We start from the raw sequence: 18633 nt of genomic DNA, 5'->3' as shown, positions 1-18633 counted from the left end.
AATCAGCTCAAACAGAGAGATGCTTCACACTGACCCGCAGGGGAACCGAATATTCTGTGTGTATGTGTGTGTTCATTTGTCTGTGTTGGTGTATGTGTGCGTGTGAGATTTCTTTAAAAAAAAAAGAAAAGAAAAAAGATTTCCACCACTTCCCTTCAACCTCTCCTTACACATTTTTGTCTTCAGTTCCTATTTAGAAACTGTGTGTGAGAGAGATTCAGAGCTGTATTTCTTTCGTTGTCTTGTCTTGATTTTTCTGTGCTTTTCTGAGTCAGGATACAAGTGTTTCAGGTCTCAAAGATAATATTTAAAGTGTCATTTGAACAAAAGTTTTTTTTTTTTTGTACATTAGCGGTGTGAAGCTACCACTTTGGCCTGATTGCTGCAAAGACCCGTTGATCGCCTGACCTTTTTTTCTCTGAGGTTGACATAATGAAATATCTCAACAACTATTTGATAGACTGTCATGAAATTTGGTGCAGACCTTCATATCTCCCTGAGGATGAATTGTAACAACTTTGGTGATTGAGCTTCAATCATCTATCAGATGAAATTTCAATGTCAAAACTGACATTCCCATCAGCCTCAGCCCTACTTTGTGTTCAATGCTAATTAGCAAATGTCAGCAGGCTAACATGCTAAGCTAAGATGGGGAAAATGGTAAACATTACACCTGCTAAACATTAGCATGTTAGCACTGACACTGCAAGCATGTTAGAATGCTCAGATTAGCGTTGTGCCCCAAGCAAAGCTCTTCCTAAGAACATCCTTATAGAGCTACTAGCACTAGCATGACTGTACACTCAGGTCTTGTTACATTGTGTAAATCAAGTTGTTTTAAAGATCTGGAGTTGTGGAAAGAAATTAACTTTGGAATATATTAGGGTGATGATGGGGGCCCTCCTGTGCTGTAAAAGTACTCAATGATTTTTAAAGTGTCTTTTTAAAGTTACTACAAGGAACTTTCATTTTGTGTTGATTCTAGTGGCCCCTGTGGACAACGATAGTCTTTTCCTTTATAAAGACAGTGATTTTCCCATGAGCACTACCACTTTGTGTCATAAAGACCTATTCTAGTCTGTGCATTAGGTTTGGGAGTATTTAGATTAATAATTATAAAATGATGATGATGAAGCAAATTAAACTTTGTTTATTTACCTAGATTACAACCAAATCCACCAATGTGGCACCTTCAGCACCAATGTGCTGAGGTGTGGGTGTGTTTATTAGTGCTTTAAAATAAATAAATAAAATATTTATTTCTGAGATTCACTCCTTTATTCGCACTACACTGCCACTCTCTTTCTTCATTCACTCTCTAGCTCGCTTGCGCTCTCTCTCTCTGCTTCTCTCATCCTACCAACATATTTAATATACAAGGACTGCCAACTGGGGACCCCAAGAATAAACTACTGTAAGAAACAACCAACATAGAAAAGTGTATTTAAAAACGTATTCCTTCTCAAAACATTATTAGTTATGTAATTTATGAAAAAAAAAAACAAAGCCAAAAAAAAAAAAGAAAAAAAGTTATTGTTATTTTAGGAAAGTTACAGTTAATTTGCACAAAAGAGCACATGAGGAAATCTGTATCTGCTGCATCTGTGTCTGTGGGTGATACTTCAAAAGTTAGAACCCATGGCAAATATGAAGTTCCATCTATTAAATCTGCATTAGTGGAATTGAGTGCTTTTGACTGTTGTCCCCCAGGACCCTCAATACATTAGTATTTTTGAAAAGCACTAATTAAAACATAAAGAGAAAACTGTGCTATGAAGTAATTATGAACAAATTAAAAAGACAAATAGATAATGATAGAATAAAGTACTTGAAATATGATACAAAATAATACATCTACTGTAGTGTCTGCAGGCACACCAATCATGAGTCAGGAAGCTGACAACAAGTCTAACTTTACTTTTAATGCTATCAAACCAAGACAAATGTCCTCCTCTTGTCTTTGTGACAGCTGTACTCTCTCATACTATAATGCTACATGTAATGTAGACATAGAGGCTCTTCCAGTCAGTAAATCGTTTACTATACAGGAATAACTCATTTTCTCTCTGATGGTCTCAATCACTTATATGGATCATATACCTGTAGAGACAAAAGTTCCTCATACTAACTTTTAAGCATTACGGTGGAACTCGGATGGAATAAAATTTGTTAGGGTGGCACCACCCAGTGCTACGCTGAGTATGTACATAACTTCTGTAGTCAAAGAGACATGGGAAGTGTTGCTGATTGTTCAGCAGCTAAAAAGTCTTTATAGCTTTCTAGTAGATGGATATGTATGTCAGGAATAGCTGAAATTCATTTTTGGAGACAATCTTCCCTCTGTTATTGCTCGCATATGTGGTCATTTTATAGCTGATTTATGCTTAATGAGACTTTCAAAACAGCCTGCTGGAGGACAGAGTGGAATCTGGACAGTAAGGAAAGATGGATGTAGAGAAATCTAAACAAATTGTGGTGAATAATATATCACATATATGTTCAAAATATTATTTATAAGAATAAGTCAAAGAAGTGCCATTACACCAGATCTTTATGAACTTTTTTGTACTGTATATACCTAATAATATTCAGTTTGTGTGACAATGCTGTCTTATTTATTTTACTGTACTCCAGGACTTTTTGAGGTTCAAACTTTCTTTCAAGTCTCAATTCCAGCCAAGCATTCAAGTCCAAGTCAGTCCTCTACTAATTTTTAGGCCTCCAGTCTAAGTCTGGAGTCCACAGCTGATGTGTCATAACAGTGTTTCTAATCTATGCAAGTCTATAGTTACATAGTTACAATTTGATTGAACTTTCTAATGAATGTGTGTTGATTTGTGTGCTTGTGTAATTCCGCCCCTTATCCCCTCCTCCCCTCCTCCCCCATGTATCTGTTCTCCTCCTCCCTCCGTCCTCAGTCGAGATCTTAATGCGCCTCCTCCATCATCTCCTCTCCTCTTTTTGTTCCTCTCCTCCTCCTGGCCTCCACAAACGGCTGTTCCAGAGCAGTGCAAGCTGAAGATAACAGTTCACATGCTCAGGCACAAACACATTGTGCCAAACGTGCATGCCCGACAACACACACACACACACACACACACACACACACACACACACACACACACACTAACATCTTATTCTCTGAATACCACCCTAACACAAATGCACCATAACACAGTGTGCATGTTCTAGTTTATGTGTGTGTGTGCATGTGTGTGTTTTGTGTTGCTGGCAGCTCTGTAATTACCTTTGGGTGGAAAATATCAAAATACTGCAAGCAACCGTGTCCTCAGGCGAAATGCCGCATAGGATCAAGACAGGGGTGCAGGGTCCTGCCCCCCTCTCAGACTCTCATCCAGACTGAGAAGAGAGGGGATTTTGGGATGGGAGCTGCTCCTGCATATTTTACGACCTGTTCTGCAACCATCTGTTCCCTGACACACTCTCATAAGCACACACACACACACACACACACACACACACACACACACACACACACACTCACACAATCCAGCACGTTTATCTTCCAGGCATGTGCCCCTATTTAACAAATATTGCACCTGATATGTGACATGGTAACAAGCAAACACACACAAACTTTCATAATGCAGTTAGTTAAGGGGTCGCCGTCACTGAACACACCTCTCTGCCAGCTGCCACACTCCATAACAAGATGTTAAACAGATGCCATGGAAACAAGTAACCGCAATTGAACCATGTGTGCCAGCAGACCAGTCAGAGTGGTCAACCAGCCCTGAGACGAACTTTACGCCCAACAACCTGCTGCCGTCTCACTTAATAACAACTTGTACTGCTCTGACCTTTGTGCTTAGTGCTTTGTTGAAAATCAAGCCATGAAGTCCAGATACATTTATGCGTTTTGGCAAGAGCCTTAATTCTATTTTAGATCATGATTTAATAATGGCATCCCGCTGATGCAAGATATATCGTTTTCCACGAGAGAAACTATTTAAACCGTCGATGAGGAGATTGCAGCTCGAGAAAGTAGTTAGATATTCCAACAGAGCTTGTTGCTGTTTAATTTACTATGACCGCATTTACATATTTTGGCGCTGGATGTCTTACATTAAGCTTTTAAGTCAAGCATAGACTCAATGGGTAAAATGAGAAATGTTCTTGATTGGATTTGTGTTTTCCAACGCCCTTCGGTGGAGGCCGTTGACCTTTCTCGGAGGATGTTAGCAACAGAAAAAAAACAGTTTATCCGAGATGACACCACTTGTACAACATGATCAAACTCTTTGTTCTCTCTGGTTCTGATCTATAGTCACAGCAATGAGCTGAAATTACCAGGTAATCAGAGAGAAACTGATCAAGTCAGTCACATTTAAAGCATAACTCTGGATTTCTTTTACATTTTTGCCTTGTTTTCATAGTTTTAGTCATCATTTCTATTGTTGATAACAACATTGAACTCAACAAGTTGATTGGTGAAATCTGAGTATGTGGTAACATTGCTTAAAACACAGGCAAAGAACATACCATCAGATGATCAGACAGGTTTCATACAAACCTCCAGGATACCAAACTAATTGACCTGAATTGTCTTCAAAATTATGTGGTTTACATAATCTGGTTTAACTGCTGGCTTATTCGTAGTCACACTAACGGCGTGGCTCTAGGTATGGAAAACAATCTCCTGGTTGGTCCTCCACCTTGGTCCAAACTGAAATATTCAGGCTGTTGGGTGGATTACCATAAAACTTTGTAGAGACGTACATGGTCCCCAGAAGATAAACCCTAATGACTTTGGTTATCGTTGACTTTTACATTTGTGGTTTTGAGTGAAATATCTTAATAGCTCTTGAATGGATTGCCATGAAATTTGTTACAGCCATTCATTCTAATAACTTTAGTGGTCACTTAAACTTTCTTTTTGCACCATTATCAGGTCAATACTTTGACAATTCTTTGGTGTATGACCAAATACCTGCAAAACTGATGACATTTCCATCATCCTCAGCTACACTTTGTAGTTGGAAACATGCTAAATAAACCACAAAACACCTGTCACCATGCTCCCAGATCTCAGGAATTATTTTGGTGAGTATAGTATTATTGTAACACATAGAAAAGATGGCAATCAAAATGAAAATATGTGGTTGGCCTTGGTTTAAAAAGGCAAAGATGTTCTGAAATCATTTACCTCCAAGCAATTCAACACCTGTTGTCCTCTCAGTACACTCTCCCTCTCTTACCACATCTCTGTCTTAATTTCCCTGCCAATCTAATCTAGTCTTCTTCTGTGGTGGTGGTGCAGCAGCGGTGCAGTGCTGTGGACAGTGGATGGATCGCGGACGGCGTGGAAGAGCTGTGAGAGACAAAGCCACGACAGAGAAAACAGGTAACAGCATGTCCAGCGGACTGAGGGCTGATGGGAGAGAGGCAGGGGGGCGGGGACGCTGGATGGGGCCCTACCTCCCGTGATCATTGAACTTAGAACCCTAGCCACCATGGTGGGTGGTCGTGGTCGGTGGCGGTGGGGGGTTTAAGGGACACACAGAACATGCTGGAAACTCTGTACCTTTCAATGTGCCTTCAGAGAGGGCCCAACTCACCCCAGGAACCATTAAATCTAGAGGAATGAGACCGTGTTAGTCAGGCAGAAGCAGAAGACAGCAAAGAAGGAAGATGGGTGAGAGTGAGAATCAGAAGAGAGTCAAAGAGAGAGAAAGAGGGAAAGAGGGATGGAGTAAGGCCAGAAGGAAGCGATGAAAGATTAAGCTGGTTTGTGTTCCTATGTTTTGTCTTTCCAGTGATTCTGAGTCCATTTCATAGGATTAACACTTCCGCTGTTTTGTTTTATAATAATCAGAAAGTTGTTCTCAAACCAGAACAGACATTTACAACCATCTGACACCAGTAAGCTCTTCCTACTGCTTTGCTATATCGCTGATAATCCAACATCTATTCGTTCTCTCATCCTAAACAGCTTGGTACGAGTATGTGAAAATGATTTCCTGGCACAAAAAAAAACAAGCCAGAAAAAAAGGAGATCAAAAAAATTAGAAAAAGGAAAAAGCAAAAACAGGAACTTAAATATGAAAGGGCTTGTGTACTATCAAAAAAAGGGCGCATCTTGTAATATAAAGTGTACATATGTTCGGCTAAGAGAGTGTGTAAGGATCTGGGCAAGTTTCTTGAATGGTCAGATGGCTCGGTAGACGCCTCCTGAAAAAAGGAAGATCAATTTCCATCTGTATTTCTCAAGAGCTAGACAGATACAGGTCAAATAAAATGATCAGAAGGAAATCAAAAGGTTTATTTTTTTTGGTTTTGAGAAACCAGTGTTGTCCACTGCTCCTTGTAAAAAAACAAGTGCCTTCAAAATAACTAAAGTACTGTTAGATAGGCACTAAGGTCTAATGCTAGCAGATGCTAGAGCTCATGTTTTTGGGAGTAGGAGGCAGTGGAAAGAATTATAAAAAACAACAAAAGCAGTTTGTCACCAACTCCTATACAGCCGGAGGGGAGGGGGAACAAGCAGGGAATTAGCTCTAACTCCTACAAATCTCACCCGAAATGATCTCAGATCTCAGCTAGGGGAGAACTCAGGGGGAAACTCTTCCTCCTTTTCTTCCAGATTTGGGTTTATCCCTGCCCCTGCGGCTGTACTAAACCACATGCAGAAGAGGGGAAGGGAGGGGGGTCATCTCGTTGTTTTTTTTTTCGATCAGGGCGGTTAAATAATCAACAACTCCCCCTCCCTCTAGCTCTGTATACCCGCCACCATGCAAGCCCCATCTGTCAGCACTCACCGGGCATGCTCCAAAGGGGCCATCCCAAGCACGGCGTCTACGGTAGACCAGGCAAGGTAAGGGGGGAGGGGGGAAAGGGAGGCGGGGTTGAGAGGTACTCGCACCAGTGGTCAGCTGTCCTCGATCTGCAAACCGACAGATTATGAAAGCTTTTCTCAACGTCCAGCTTGATAAATTTGATGCTGGAGTTGAAGAAAAGCCTCTACAGTCCATAGCAGTCTGCAGAGCTAGAGTAGGTGACCACCGGACTGCAGCCAAATCTAGCCGGAGGGCGAAAAAGGGAGGATGGTCGGGGGAGGGGAGGGGGGAGGGGGTTCTACCGCAGAATAGCAACTATTTTTGTTACTAGATCACTAATTGCGTTCTTCCGGATTCGGCCAAACCAAATCAAAAAAAGCAAAAAATAAAAGGCTCAGGCTCAAATCAAGCAGGACTCAGAAAGATGTGGAAAGACTACCGACCAGCTAGCTCCTTCTCCTTACTCCGTCTCTTTTTCTCCATGCGTTTCAATCTCTTCTCCTCCCTGCGCTTGGCTTCCTCTGCCTCCTGGTGGCGCCGGCACTTATGGAAGTTCTCCACCACCACACCCACGAACATGTTGAGCACGAAGAAGGCCACGATCAGCAGGAAGGAGATGAAGTAGAGCAGCATCCACGGGTTGTAGTTCATTACAGGCTGAAACGAACACAAGACACAAGGTTTTCAGATACCAACACGTGATCTGGATATATTTAACACTGGCATGCATGAGCGTGTATAAGGCTGTACATAATTACCTGTTGGTCAACTCCTACAGCATCTAGTCCATCATACATAATGTCCACCCAGCCGTCTTTTGATGCCAGAACAAACAGAGACATCAAAGCCTGACGGAGAGAGAAAGAAGACAGGTTGAAACATGAATGCTACCACTGAAAACCAGGCTTGCAAAAACTTCAATGAAACTCGTGTCTATGTATCTACTGATCTGAAATACTGGCAATTCTGAGGCCTCACCTGTCCCAGGTTGTCAAAGTTGTACTTGTGTCGGACCCATTTGTAGTTGAGCTGCAAACAGTCTGACTTGTTGGTAATATTCCTGACATCTTCTCCTTGACAAACAAAGAACTTCCCCTTAAACAGCTGAGGAGACAAAACACAAACACCTGTATTTTACACAGAACCACAACAGAACTCTGATTTTTGGAAAAAGGGTATGTTTTCCTTCAAGTCTACATATTAGGGTTGGGTATCGGTACTCAATACATTTATGGTATCAACCGAAATAAATCGAAACGTCTCCCGTCAAATGATAGCTGCCATCGATCCTTTTAGCACCCAGAGCTAGAAAATATGACTATTTGTATGGACTTGCTTACAGCCAATCAATGCAAGCATTCTTCTATTGAATGCGACATGTGATTGGCCCACTGCTACAGCAGCTACAACATATCTGTGGTGGTGAAGTCGCAGTGAATTTCAGTTGGCGTGCTTAGCAGTTCAGCAAGATGCCACCTAAATGCTCTAAAGTGTGTCTACACTACATGCATGTTACAATGGATAAAAGCAAGTGTACAAAATGTGTAATGGGTATTTAATGAAGTACTCAGTTGGTATTCGTATCACTTTGAGGGTACTTGGATCGGTATTGGTATTGTAATTTTTTCAATGATACCCAGCCCTACAGCACACATTTATAATAACCTACTGATTAACACATCATCATTATCAGTCCTAATAAACCTTCTACAGGAGCAGTAGTCTAATAATCTAGCATTAGAAATACTATTACACTGTTAATTGATATAAATAGTAATATAAAGATGTAAATAGCTTGCACTAAAAGAGCTGTAACCTTGGAACATACAAACTTAATTTAGTCTGACTGCTGAAGCCTAATATTATCTTTGGCTGAGCTTGAGAGTGTATTTTTAGAATGTATATTGTATAATACATTGTCCCTTTTTCACCACAGCGTTTAAAAAAATATATATATCAAAGACAGTACAATAAGTAGAGAGAAAGACATCTTTTTCCCAGAGGATTGTGAGACCACCCTGGGTTTAGTTTATACGAGGTTAAAGTTCAGGCAATAGTTGGAATTATTCATGAACTATAGAATAAAATGCAGCAAAGCCTGCTTGGTGTAAAATACGGAGGCCACTGCATGATCACACTCGTACAGCCAACATTTTGGAGGTTAAAAGAAGGTGCTGTGAATTCTGTAGAAGCCTTTTAACAAGTGACAGCTTCCAATCATCGCCTGCATGGTGTCATTGCGGCCGTTAACCCTTCACGACGCTCCCTCGTTGGGACAGATGGTTTATAGACATAAACATGCTGATGGTAGACAGACAGCCACCCAAGCAGCACCAAGGGCACTGAGCTCATTGCTATAGATTAGTCCTTGGGCCATTAGCCATGAAATCTCCTATGCGACCGGATAAGCATACATAAGTGTCTCTGCCGTTGAGTTACAATGTGAAGGGTGCATGGAAACTAAGATTGTGTGATGTATGTACTAGTAAGAAATGAGAGGAGAAAGTGACGAATCGTGGACGTATTCCTCACATGTCGAACTGTTGCAGCTCGCGGGGTGGAGGATAATGTTTCTATGTCACGGCTGTCTAGACAGTGGTCTTACTTCCTTTTTTTCCCTTTTTTTCCTTTTCTCATTATTTCTGTCTGTTTCGTTCCACTCGCTTATTTCCTCATTTCCTAACTCTCCCCTCGTGCTCCTCCCCGCTCTCACCTGCACTCCCAGGATGCCGAAGATGATGAAGAAGGCGCAGCAGATGACCACGATGTTGCCGATGGGCTTCAACGAGGACATCAGGGTCTCCACCACCAGCTTCAGCCCTGGGGCTCTGCTGATCACACTGGAACACAGCATATAATGGGATATTAGTGCGTTGCATCCTTGTTTGTGTGTTAGTGTGTGTGTGTGTTTGTCTGAGTGTTTTTGTGCCTACGTAGGTCACTTACAGTACAGCTCATACAGTACCAGATGGAGCAAGGATGCCTGTGGCGTTCCAACCCCCGAACCTCCTCACACCCCCTGCTCACCCTCAGGCCCTCACCCTGTCTGCACACACACACACACACACACACACACACTCATTTACACACACACACAGCTTAATTTCCCTTGTTTACCGCCATCGGAAACATTTTTTTTCCTCACACTCGCACACACTTTCAGAACTTTTCAAACCTAGAAAACACATGTTGGCTCAGACAAAATTAACGCTTCTTTCATTCCCTCCTGCTTTTCTTCAAAAAAAAAAAAAAAAATCTCTCCCACTTTCACACTCCGCCTTCACCTCTTTCTGCTTCTTTTCATTTTTGCAGTCAAGGAAACAGACACATCTAATTAAGCCAATGGACTGATGAGGATGTTTAATTAGCGCCAGCATGGCACCCGGCACTGCACTGTGCTGCAGCTGAGCTTCTCTGACATGGTGGAACACAAACATACACACACTACATAAAACCTGCTTCTACACACTGATAATGCACACACACAAACACAAACACACACACACACACTTAACTCAATACGTGATAGACATAATGATAGACGACAAGGGCTAAAAGAAAAGAAAAACAAAGCAACACGTTCGAAGAGCATGTCGAGGTGACAATCCACTCTGCCTTTTTGTCTATCAATCTTTGTCTTCATTGTATATTTTTCCCCTGGGTGGACGATTGAGTGAAGGAAGAGTCAATAGTACATTAAGAGAGGACATGAGATAATAAGGAGCCAGGGCTGACCGAGGCCACTGATCAATAGACCTGATCAGAGTATAACGAGCCTATGAATGCACTTCAGTTTGCACCTCACTGCCACTCTTTATATTCTTATTGGAAAAAAATAAATAAATAAAAAAACATGTTGGGGTGCAGTACTGTTGCTGACCTATAGAGGGTAGTAGTGTTCAAGAGCTGCATCTGCACAGGTCTGCATTTGGGATTGATGCAGTTCTGCTGGTATATGAGCATGTTTGTATTGCTAAAAGCAAGGGAAGCAAGCACCATATTAAGAATTAATTGATATTTTTATACATTCTGTCTTCATATTATACATTAAGAGTTGTGAGGTTGTCTCTTCCCTTGATGTAAATTTCTGATTAATGGTTAATATTGTTGATTAGCTGGACTTTTAATTATTATAGGATGGTATAATGTGCCAAGAGACTACCACGCATGTCATCCTGAACTAATGAGGTGATGACATTCTTTTCTTTTCTTTCCTTTACTTTTCTTGTACAATCCTGTCTAAATTTGTGTGGTTTAATATTTCTTTCTATTTATATCTCTTTCTAGTGTGTTTTTTCCCTGTGTGCTTTGAACATATATTGCTACTCTCTTGCATGCTCTCTTTTTTCTTTCATCTTTTTTGTTCTATTGTATTTTTGTATTCCACACTGTGGGTTTATATAACTGTATTGTGTTTTTTTCTGTGTTAACCCCTTACAAACTGCTCATATTCTGGGATTTCACAATATCCCCTCATATCCCGATACATAATAGAGCAGAGAGAGTGTTAAAATCATTTACAATCACACTATATATTGGTCTAACATTACATAACAGAGAAAAACCCATGACAATTTCAATTAATTAAACAGTGTTTTTGAATGGTGGTTTTTAATTTTCGAATAAATATGGAGCAGACACTCAACAAAAATGTGTATCTGCTGCACCAAAATGTTTTGGTGAGGGCAAGAGTGGAAATATTTCCTTTATTTTAATATTCTGGGTCCCATGAAGAAATGTCATCAAATTTTTGGCTAAAAGGAAAGTTTTTAAGTTGTGTTTTGTTCTCTCAAATGTAACACTGGGTGAATTTAGACCCTGAGCAGTATGTAAGGGTTAATTCAGGACTCAAGGATAAGTGGCTGTTGCCCAACACAATGGCTAATGGGGATCCTAATAAACTAAACTAAACTAGACTAAACTGTGGACTAGAAATGGAAAATATTGCATGGATAGGTTTGAAAAATGCAATTAAAGCTTGTTGAATGAATATTTTATGTGTTATGGTATGCACGCTGACATTTTCAAAAGTCTTTCATACACTTGTAAGTTTCTTTTCTATCAACAATTTAGAAAGTTGAAAGCTGAAAAAAACAGCTCATAAGGAGAATAAGAAGCAAAATGATGCTATGAGAAAGTGAGAAATTAAGTGCAACTTGTTGGGTGAGTCAGTGAGTTTGAGTCCATTAGGGACAAAATCACATCCTATTGCAGCTTCTTTCCATTTCAGTCCTTCAGATGGTACATTCACTGCCAAAAAAATAAAGATGTTTCCACACTTTTCTGCTTTGCATATGAAAAAAAACCCTCAAGCCATCTTCTTCAGCTCTTTACATCATGTTCTCCGTTTGAGCTCCACTTTGACAAATACGCTGAAGTGAAAAGGCTTATTAAGGAAGGAGAGACAAGCCTCTTATTATGAGTCAATACGCTCTGATGATGATGCGGTACGTGAAGGACACATACTGCGACGGGCGATGTCTATTTGCATATGACACAAAAAACGAGGAAAGAGAAGCTGGACGGATGGCGGGAGCCTGAGGGAAGGTAAAAGTTAACGCTCGCTTTTTCTAATCTACCTCTCTGCATAATTTCAGAGGCGGCGTGTCCTTGTTTTGTGTGCCTTACAAAAGGAGCCTGGGAAGAGACTGCCGCCATCGTGCGTAGCGTAACACACCTGCACACACACACACTTTCCTCCTCCTCCGCCGCCAGCGTCTTCCTCACAGCAGAGGAGAGGGAACAACAAGTAGGGCAATAAGTGGCAGACGTGCTCCCACAGTGCAAACACTGGGTGTAATTAAGCGGTGCGGATAGATAGAAATAGGGAATAGAGGGAGGAGAGGAGGGCTGGTGAGTTTGCAGAGATATAGAGGGAATAAAAAATGAGGCAGCTGCTATTTTCTCTCTTTTTTCTTTTTTCGTTGTTGTTTCTAAACTTTTTTTTTCACTTCAACCTTACTGGTTACGTTTCTCTCTGCTCTTTTCTCTACAACCTACACCTGTCCTTCCTTTTCAGCTATCTTCACGGCTCCCGCATCTCTATATGAGAGAAATGCGATGAATTCAGATGTCACACAAACATCTAAATATCTTGAAAAGTGGTGATCATGCAGCGAGTTAATTGGCCATGGTCAACACCGTCAGATATGAAGTGTGATGGGCTCAAAACGCACAAGCGAGACATTAACTACCCAACAGAAGCCTCGGGGGTAATTACATCATCACCATCATGTGACTTATGGGCTTAAAGGCTGAGCCAGCAGGGGTCAACAGTAACAAACCTGACCCCACAAACGCCACACAGCAGCTTAAATCAGTCAGCCTGGGATGAAGCCTGGGAGTGTGGCAGGTTTAATTAATGGATACACATAGGTGGGAGGCGGGTTGGGGGGTTGGGGTGGGGTTTCTAGGTTGCAACTGTGTTGTCGATGCTGTGTAGGTGGTGTTGGGTGACATAAAAGTGCCATGTGGTGACATGGGTACTAACTTCTGGGGCCTTCCCTGAGGCTGGCTCTCAGCTCAGGATGTGGGCTTGATGAATGACTGCAGAGGTGTGTGTATGTATGTGTGTGTGTGTGTGTGTGTGTGTGTGTGTGTGTGTGTGCCCTGTTAAACAAAGCTGATTAATCATTTAGTCACAAACACAACACACACACATACGCCCTCCTCTTTTGTGTAGCGTAATGCCGTCATTAATATCTTAAATATGAAACAATCAGCACCTGCATTTGCAAATACTATCTCTTCTGCTTGCTGTGATTACACACACACACACACACACATTCAAAACACTTCAAACTCTTCACCTCATCATGCTTCATAAACTACAACAGACATTTTATCCGCTGTAGTTCAAAACTTGGTCGCCCTAAGTGACAAGCCGCCACGTGTGCACGGAAATAAGCGCTGATTGATGATTATGCCCGAGTCAGCGTCGGCAGCTCCGGTGCAGCACGTGTGTGTGTGTGTGTGTGTGAACCCGGCATGCACCGTGCTGCCAGAGGGGAGAACACAGACAAGCTCATATTTAATTCAAACACCTAGTGAGTGCAAGTGTGCCACAATCAAACCGAGGTGACAACAAGCTGATATTGAAAGTAACACTTTATTAATGACAAAGCTGCGTCTGCCTTCAAGTGTTTGGAGGGAAAACACAAAGTTTTTTTTAACTTTATGCAAAAGTTTTGCTAAGCAAAAAAGTAGTTTTCTTTTTACATCCTGACGTGTAACTACACTACACTCATTTTTACTGAATAATTATATAAGTTTTTAATAAAACAGCTGACAGACAGGCTTGTATATTTAGCCATGCTGGTGTCTTCCTGTCGACTGTGCAACTTTTGTCCTCTCAGGTCAAAATGTACCCTCTCTGGTTTGACTGTTTATAAAGCATAAGGTATAAATTATCACCCAATTATGTGTTAGACCTTTTTAGCCAACTTCATTTTAACTTATTACTACAGGTTTTACACATATTTTGTTGGAAATTGTGCTCAATAGGCCTCATTTAAATGAAACTATACCTTATTTTTGAGTTAATGCCTGTTGTCCTCGGGTCAATTTTGACCCAGGAGCAAAGATTAAGTTTAAGTTATAGTAATTGGTTATCTTAATGATGTAGAAGTGATGGTTTACTGAAACTGAAGCACTTTAATAGACAGGAACGCACAAAGAGACCATTTTAAATCAAGACAGTATGAATTTAAAAGTTTGTTAGCTAGATACATCATACGATCATCTGCAAATATAGATCACATTTACATGTCCTTTAATTAACACCTGACACATTTGGACCTTGTAGAATTCTTTCTGCAAGTGTTTTATCACTATCCCAATAAATGAGTGGGGAAACAAAATAATGCAACTATTGGACCTATTTTGAATAGCACCGAATCTTTTGAACTGCTTCCTTTGATTGAATAGAGTTGATCCTGAAGCTCAGTTAAACTGTTCAGGTAGTACATTTCTAACTGACCCAACTAATAATAAATATTAAGAGTGTGTTTACTAGCTGTATGAATCAGCAGAATATATTTTATTAATAAGTACCATCAAGGCTGCATTAGTAACCCCTTGGGAACCCTGGGCACTGAAGCTCATCTTCCCAAAACACCTTTTATATTATTCCAAATGGATGATACTGCTGGTTTTGTTTTTTTTAACTTTTGTTTTTTACAAACTTTCCGATGGTGACAATAATTATCAACATCAAGAGAATGGGTTAAGCTTTGTGTTGTATTTCTGTGGAGCCTAACATCACTTCACTGAGCCTCACCTACAAACATTTCATATTTCATGTACTCTTATCACCAAAGGAAGCAGAGAAATAGCTCAACATATGACGCACCTCTCTTCCTTTTCCCAGTTCTTTGCATGGGTAACCTTACGGACTAACTAAGTAACTTTGAGTACTTTTACTTGAGTTCAATTTCAATAAAGTAACAGTATTTCCAACTGAGTAGGATATGTCAGCTCTCTTTACACCTCTGACCAATTGACATTACATTGGCACTTGTTTAAGCCAGATAAGATCATCATATATGAGGGTTGCGTCTGCAGAGCTTGGGGGAAACTGCAGAGTTGAGCGATAATATGAAAGTATTGATTCAAACCTCTGAAGTGAAAAGCTCAAGCATCTTGTCGAAGATAAGTAAATCCCACATTGATCCAAGCTTTTTAATCAGTTTCTTGTGTCATTCAGTTTAACATCGACGTGCCTCAGTCCAAATGTGTCTTGTTTCTAAACACAAACATTGGGAGCCTAAACAGTAATTGGACTCTGCATTGACCACACTGAATTATTTCTAATAGGGTTTTTAAGTACCTGCAGCACAGTATAACCAACCATACAATATACCCAGAGAAGCATGGCAATAGCTTTATATGCTATTGCTTTTAATGCTTTGCTCCTTCTTTTTGGATCGAAAGTTAATAAGTATGTTCAATTTTTTACAGTTTTGCTTTCTTGTAACTCATCTTGGAGCCTCAGGCCACCAAGCTCAACATTTCCCTCTTTCGTTTTTACCATCCTCTCCTGTTTCTCTCTCATTCACTCGCTCTCTGCCTGTCTTCACACACACTTCTTAATCCTATTTCTCTCTTTTTTTTTTCCCGTTTTGCTTCTTCTCTCAAACTGGCGACGTCACTCCCAGCGGAGAAACGGTGGCCCCTTTGCTCCTAAGAATATCCCCCCCTGCCCTGACGCGCCAAAAAACACAAAATTTGTCCAATTTCCTCTTATAATTGCTACATATTTTCTAATCTGACTTTAAAACCTCCCCTAGTCGACATTAATACAGCCTCAGCCTCGCCGCCCTCTGGGGATTAAATGAGGCAGGGCATACAGCTGAAAGACTTAAAGAGGATTCAGCAGCCGTTAAGAGTCAGGTGCTCTTTTCAAGTGTTCAGATTGTCACAGTGGCAACAGATCTAATTACAAAGAGCCTTGTTTGACAGTCAGCGTGCGCTCCAATGGCACGTTAACATTCTGCTAGCAGAGTGATCAGGATGCAATAACTTTTTCAGCTTTTTTAAGTCTCAAAGCTGCAACCAAATTATATAATATGTTCATCAAAGTTCTACCTGCAGGTAAATACTGTTGACATCCACAGTTGGAGATGTCAACAACACATCATGAGTCAGCAATTAATAATACTGCAAAGGTAACTAATAGCTAAAGTCCAACAAATAAAGGTAACAGTGTATTTATTACTCCTAGAAGAACTCCCACAGTGAATAACCTCAGTGTTCCTCAAAGAGCACATGGGAGTTTATGTGATAGATCATCAATATGTTATGACCTTCAGTTTAGTTTCTGAGAAATCAACCTGTTGCTTGCCTCTATTTGCCCCCCTTCACCCTTTAGTGAGTAATCAATGAATGATCATAGCTGAGAGAAATTATTGCCAAAACTACAAGAAAATAAGACCCATATAGCAAACCTTTGGAATGATCCTTTAAAATGAGCTGGTTTAAACTGTTGACTGTATTCTCAAGTTTCTACCAAACATAAGCTTTAACCTCAGCTGGCTATTAGTAAAGCATGCAACAAGCTTTTAAGAGCAGAGATTGGATGTCTCTTATTTTATGTTTTGGGCATTTTTGCCTTCATTTGAAAGAAGCTGGAATAAAGGCCAACAGGAAACAGGGGGAGAGAGAGAGAGAGAGAGAGAGAGAGAGAGAGAGAGAGAGAGAGAGAGAGAGAGAGAGAGAGGTCCCTTGCCAGAGTCAGGGATGTTGCAATTATGTGGCATGCATGGTAACCACTCCGCTACCTAAGTGTTCCCTCTTATTCTATTTGATGTACACATATTTAAATGTATTGCTGCCAAGAGAGAGTTTTGTGCTCAACCAAGCCTTAGAAGTGTTTGTCTACTCAATGTCTAACAATGGCAATGCATAAAATCTTCAGGTCCTTGACTTCCATATACTGACATAAATCCTAACTAAATCCAAACTATCAAAGTATCAGATCAGATTTGTAAATGGTTGAAAAGATTTTTGGGGCAGATGTGTTTGAAAATCTGTCAAATACTCTCCAAAAATGCACATCAGACAATTAGCCTGTAATCAAACAAGTGGATTACATGAATAAACTGCTACAACATAAAGCATTTGTTGAATGTTATGAACTGTGCAGATTCTGCTTTTATTCTACAAATATCACTTTTAAATTGAAGTCTTTATGTTGAATAGATGAACTTTAGTCATTATGTTGTGTTAAAGTATTCTTTAGTATTGCTCACAGCAGATTAAATACACAATTTCTAAGTTATTTCATTCAGGGTCAACTAACCTGATCCATATAAACACACATTTAAACACAGGCACATCTACTTCCTGATACACTTCCACAAACACTACAGTATTAACTCAAAGAACAAGAAGTAAGACTTTGAAATCAGGGACATTTTACTTTCATGTCAAAGGTGAAAGTAAAAAAAAAAGAAGTGAAAGGAAGGAGAGAAGAGATCAGCTGTGTTTAGTGAGTAAATTCGGCAAAGATAAAAATGAATATTTGATTTTTTTTTGTGCTCTTCAGAGAACCCTGATAAATATTCAAGAGGGGGTAAAGCCTCAAGAGCTCCCCTTCACGAGATGAGACACCAAGCGTGCTGCGAGCCAAGTCGAGCATGAAGCCACTCACAAGCAAATGGCTTGGCATGTACACACGAAAACACACACACACACACACATACACACACACACACGCTGACACACTGAGGCTTTACATGTGCACGGATGGAGAAGAAAACTTAAGGACTGCACACATGTAAAGACCCTGTCTGACGTTACACAAAGAAGATAATTATGTCTTTCTCTAAACATCTGTCTCTTACACTCTTCCTCTCTCACACACACACACACACACACACACACACACACACACACACTATACAAAGCACAAAACCAGTCTTCAAATTGGTGATTTCCGCCTTATTTCCGTTCAAATAAACATATCTACGCAATTGTGTACACACAGACAACAACACATGCATGAATGCACACTTAAACAAATGCCCCCCCCCCCCCCCCCACACACACACACACGCACACACATTTTCACAGCCATCTCCCAAAAGCTCCAAAAGGTGGCGCATATCAGAGCTGACAGAAAGCTGAATGTGTTCTTAGATTGAGTAATGAGTTAGAATTAACACTAACCCTTACACTGCACAGTAATGCTTTATTCTTTATTCTCATTTGTTCAATCTAACGCTTTTAATTGTGTTTAAATGTCTGTATATTTTGCCATGTGTTGCTTTTATACTCTATCTTGATGCATTTTATGTTTCATGTAAAGCACTTTGAATTGCCTTGTTGTTGTAATGTG

General features: G+C 40.4%; 1 protein-coding gene across 1 annotated transcript in view; it reads right to left on the bottom strand.

The window, feature by feature from the left end:
* The window catches only part of cacna1g (calcium channel, voltage-dependent, T type, alpha 1G subunit), a 259465-nt gene that overhangs the window by 33624 nt on the left and 207208 nt on the right, over positions 1-18633 (bottom strand). The window contains exons 23-27 of the mRNA XM_053341901.1: positions 9511-9637; positions 7776-7901; positions 7556-7645; positions 7262-7454; positions 5546-5596 (exon numbers count right to left, since the gene is read on the bottom strand). Of these exons, the coding sequence (XP_053197876.1) occupies positions 5546-5596; positions 7262-7454; positions 7556-7645; positions 7776-7901; positions 9511-9637 (587 nt within the window). The remainder of the gene's footprint in view (positions 1-5545; positions 5597-7261; positions 7455-7555; positions 7646-7775; positions 7902-9510; positions 9638-18633) is intronic.

Source organism: Scomber japonicus, chromosome 20, assembly GCF_027409825.1.
Source record: "Scomber japonicus isolate fScoJap1 chromosome 20, fScoJap1.pri, whole genome shotgun sequence".
NCBI classification, from domain to species: Eukaryota; Metazoa; Chordata; class Actinopteri; order Scombriformes; family Scombridae; genus Scomber; species Scomber japonicus.
This window is presented reverse-complemented; position numbering and strand designations above follow the sequence as displayed.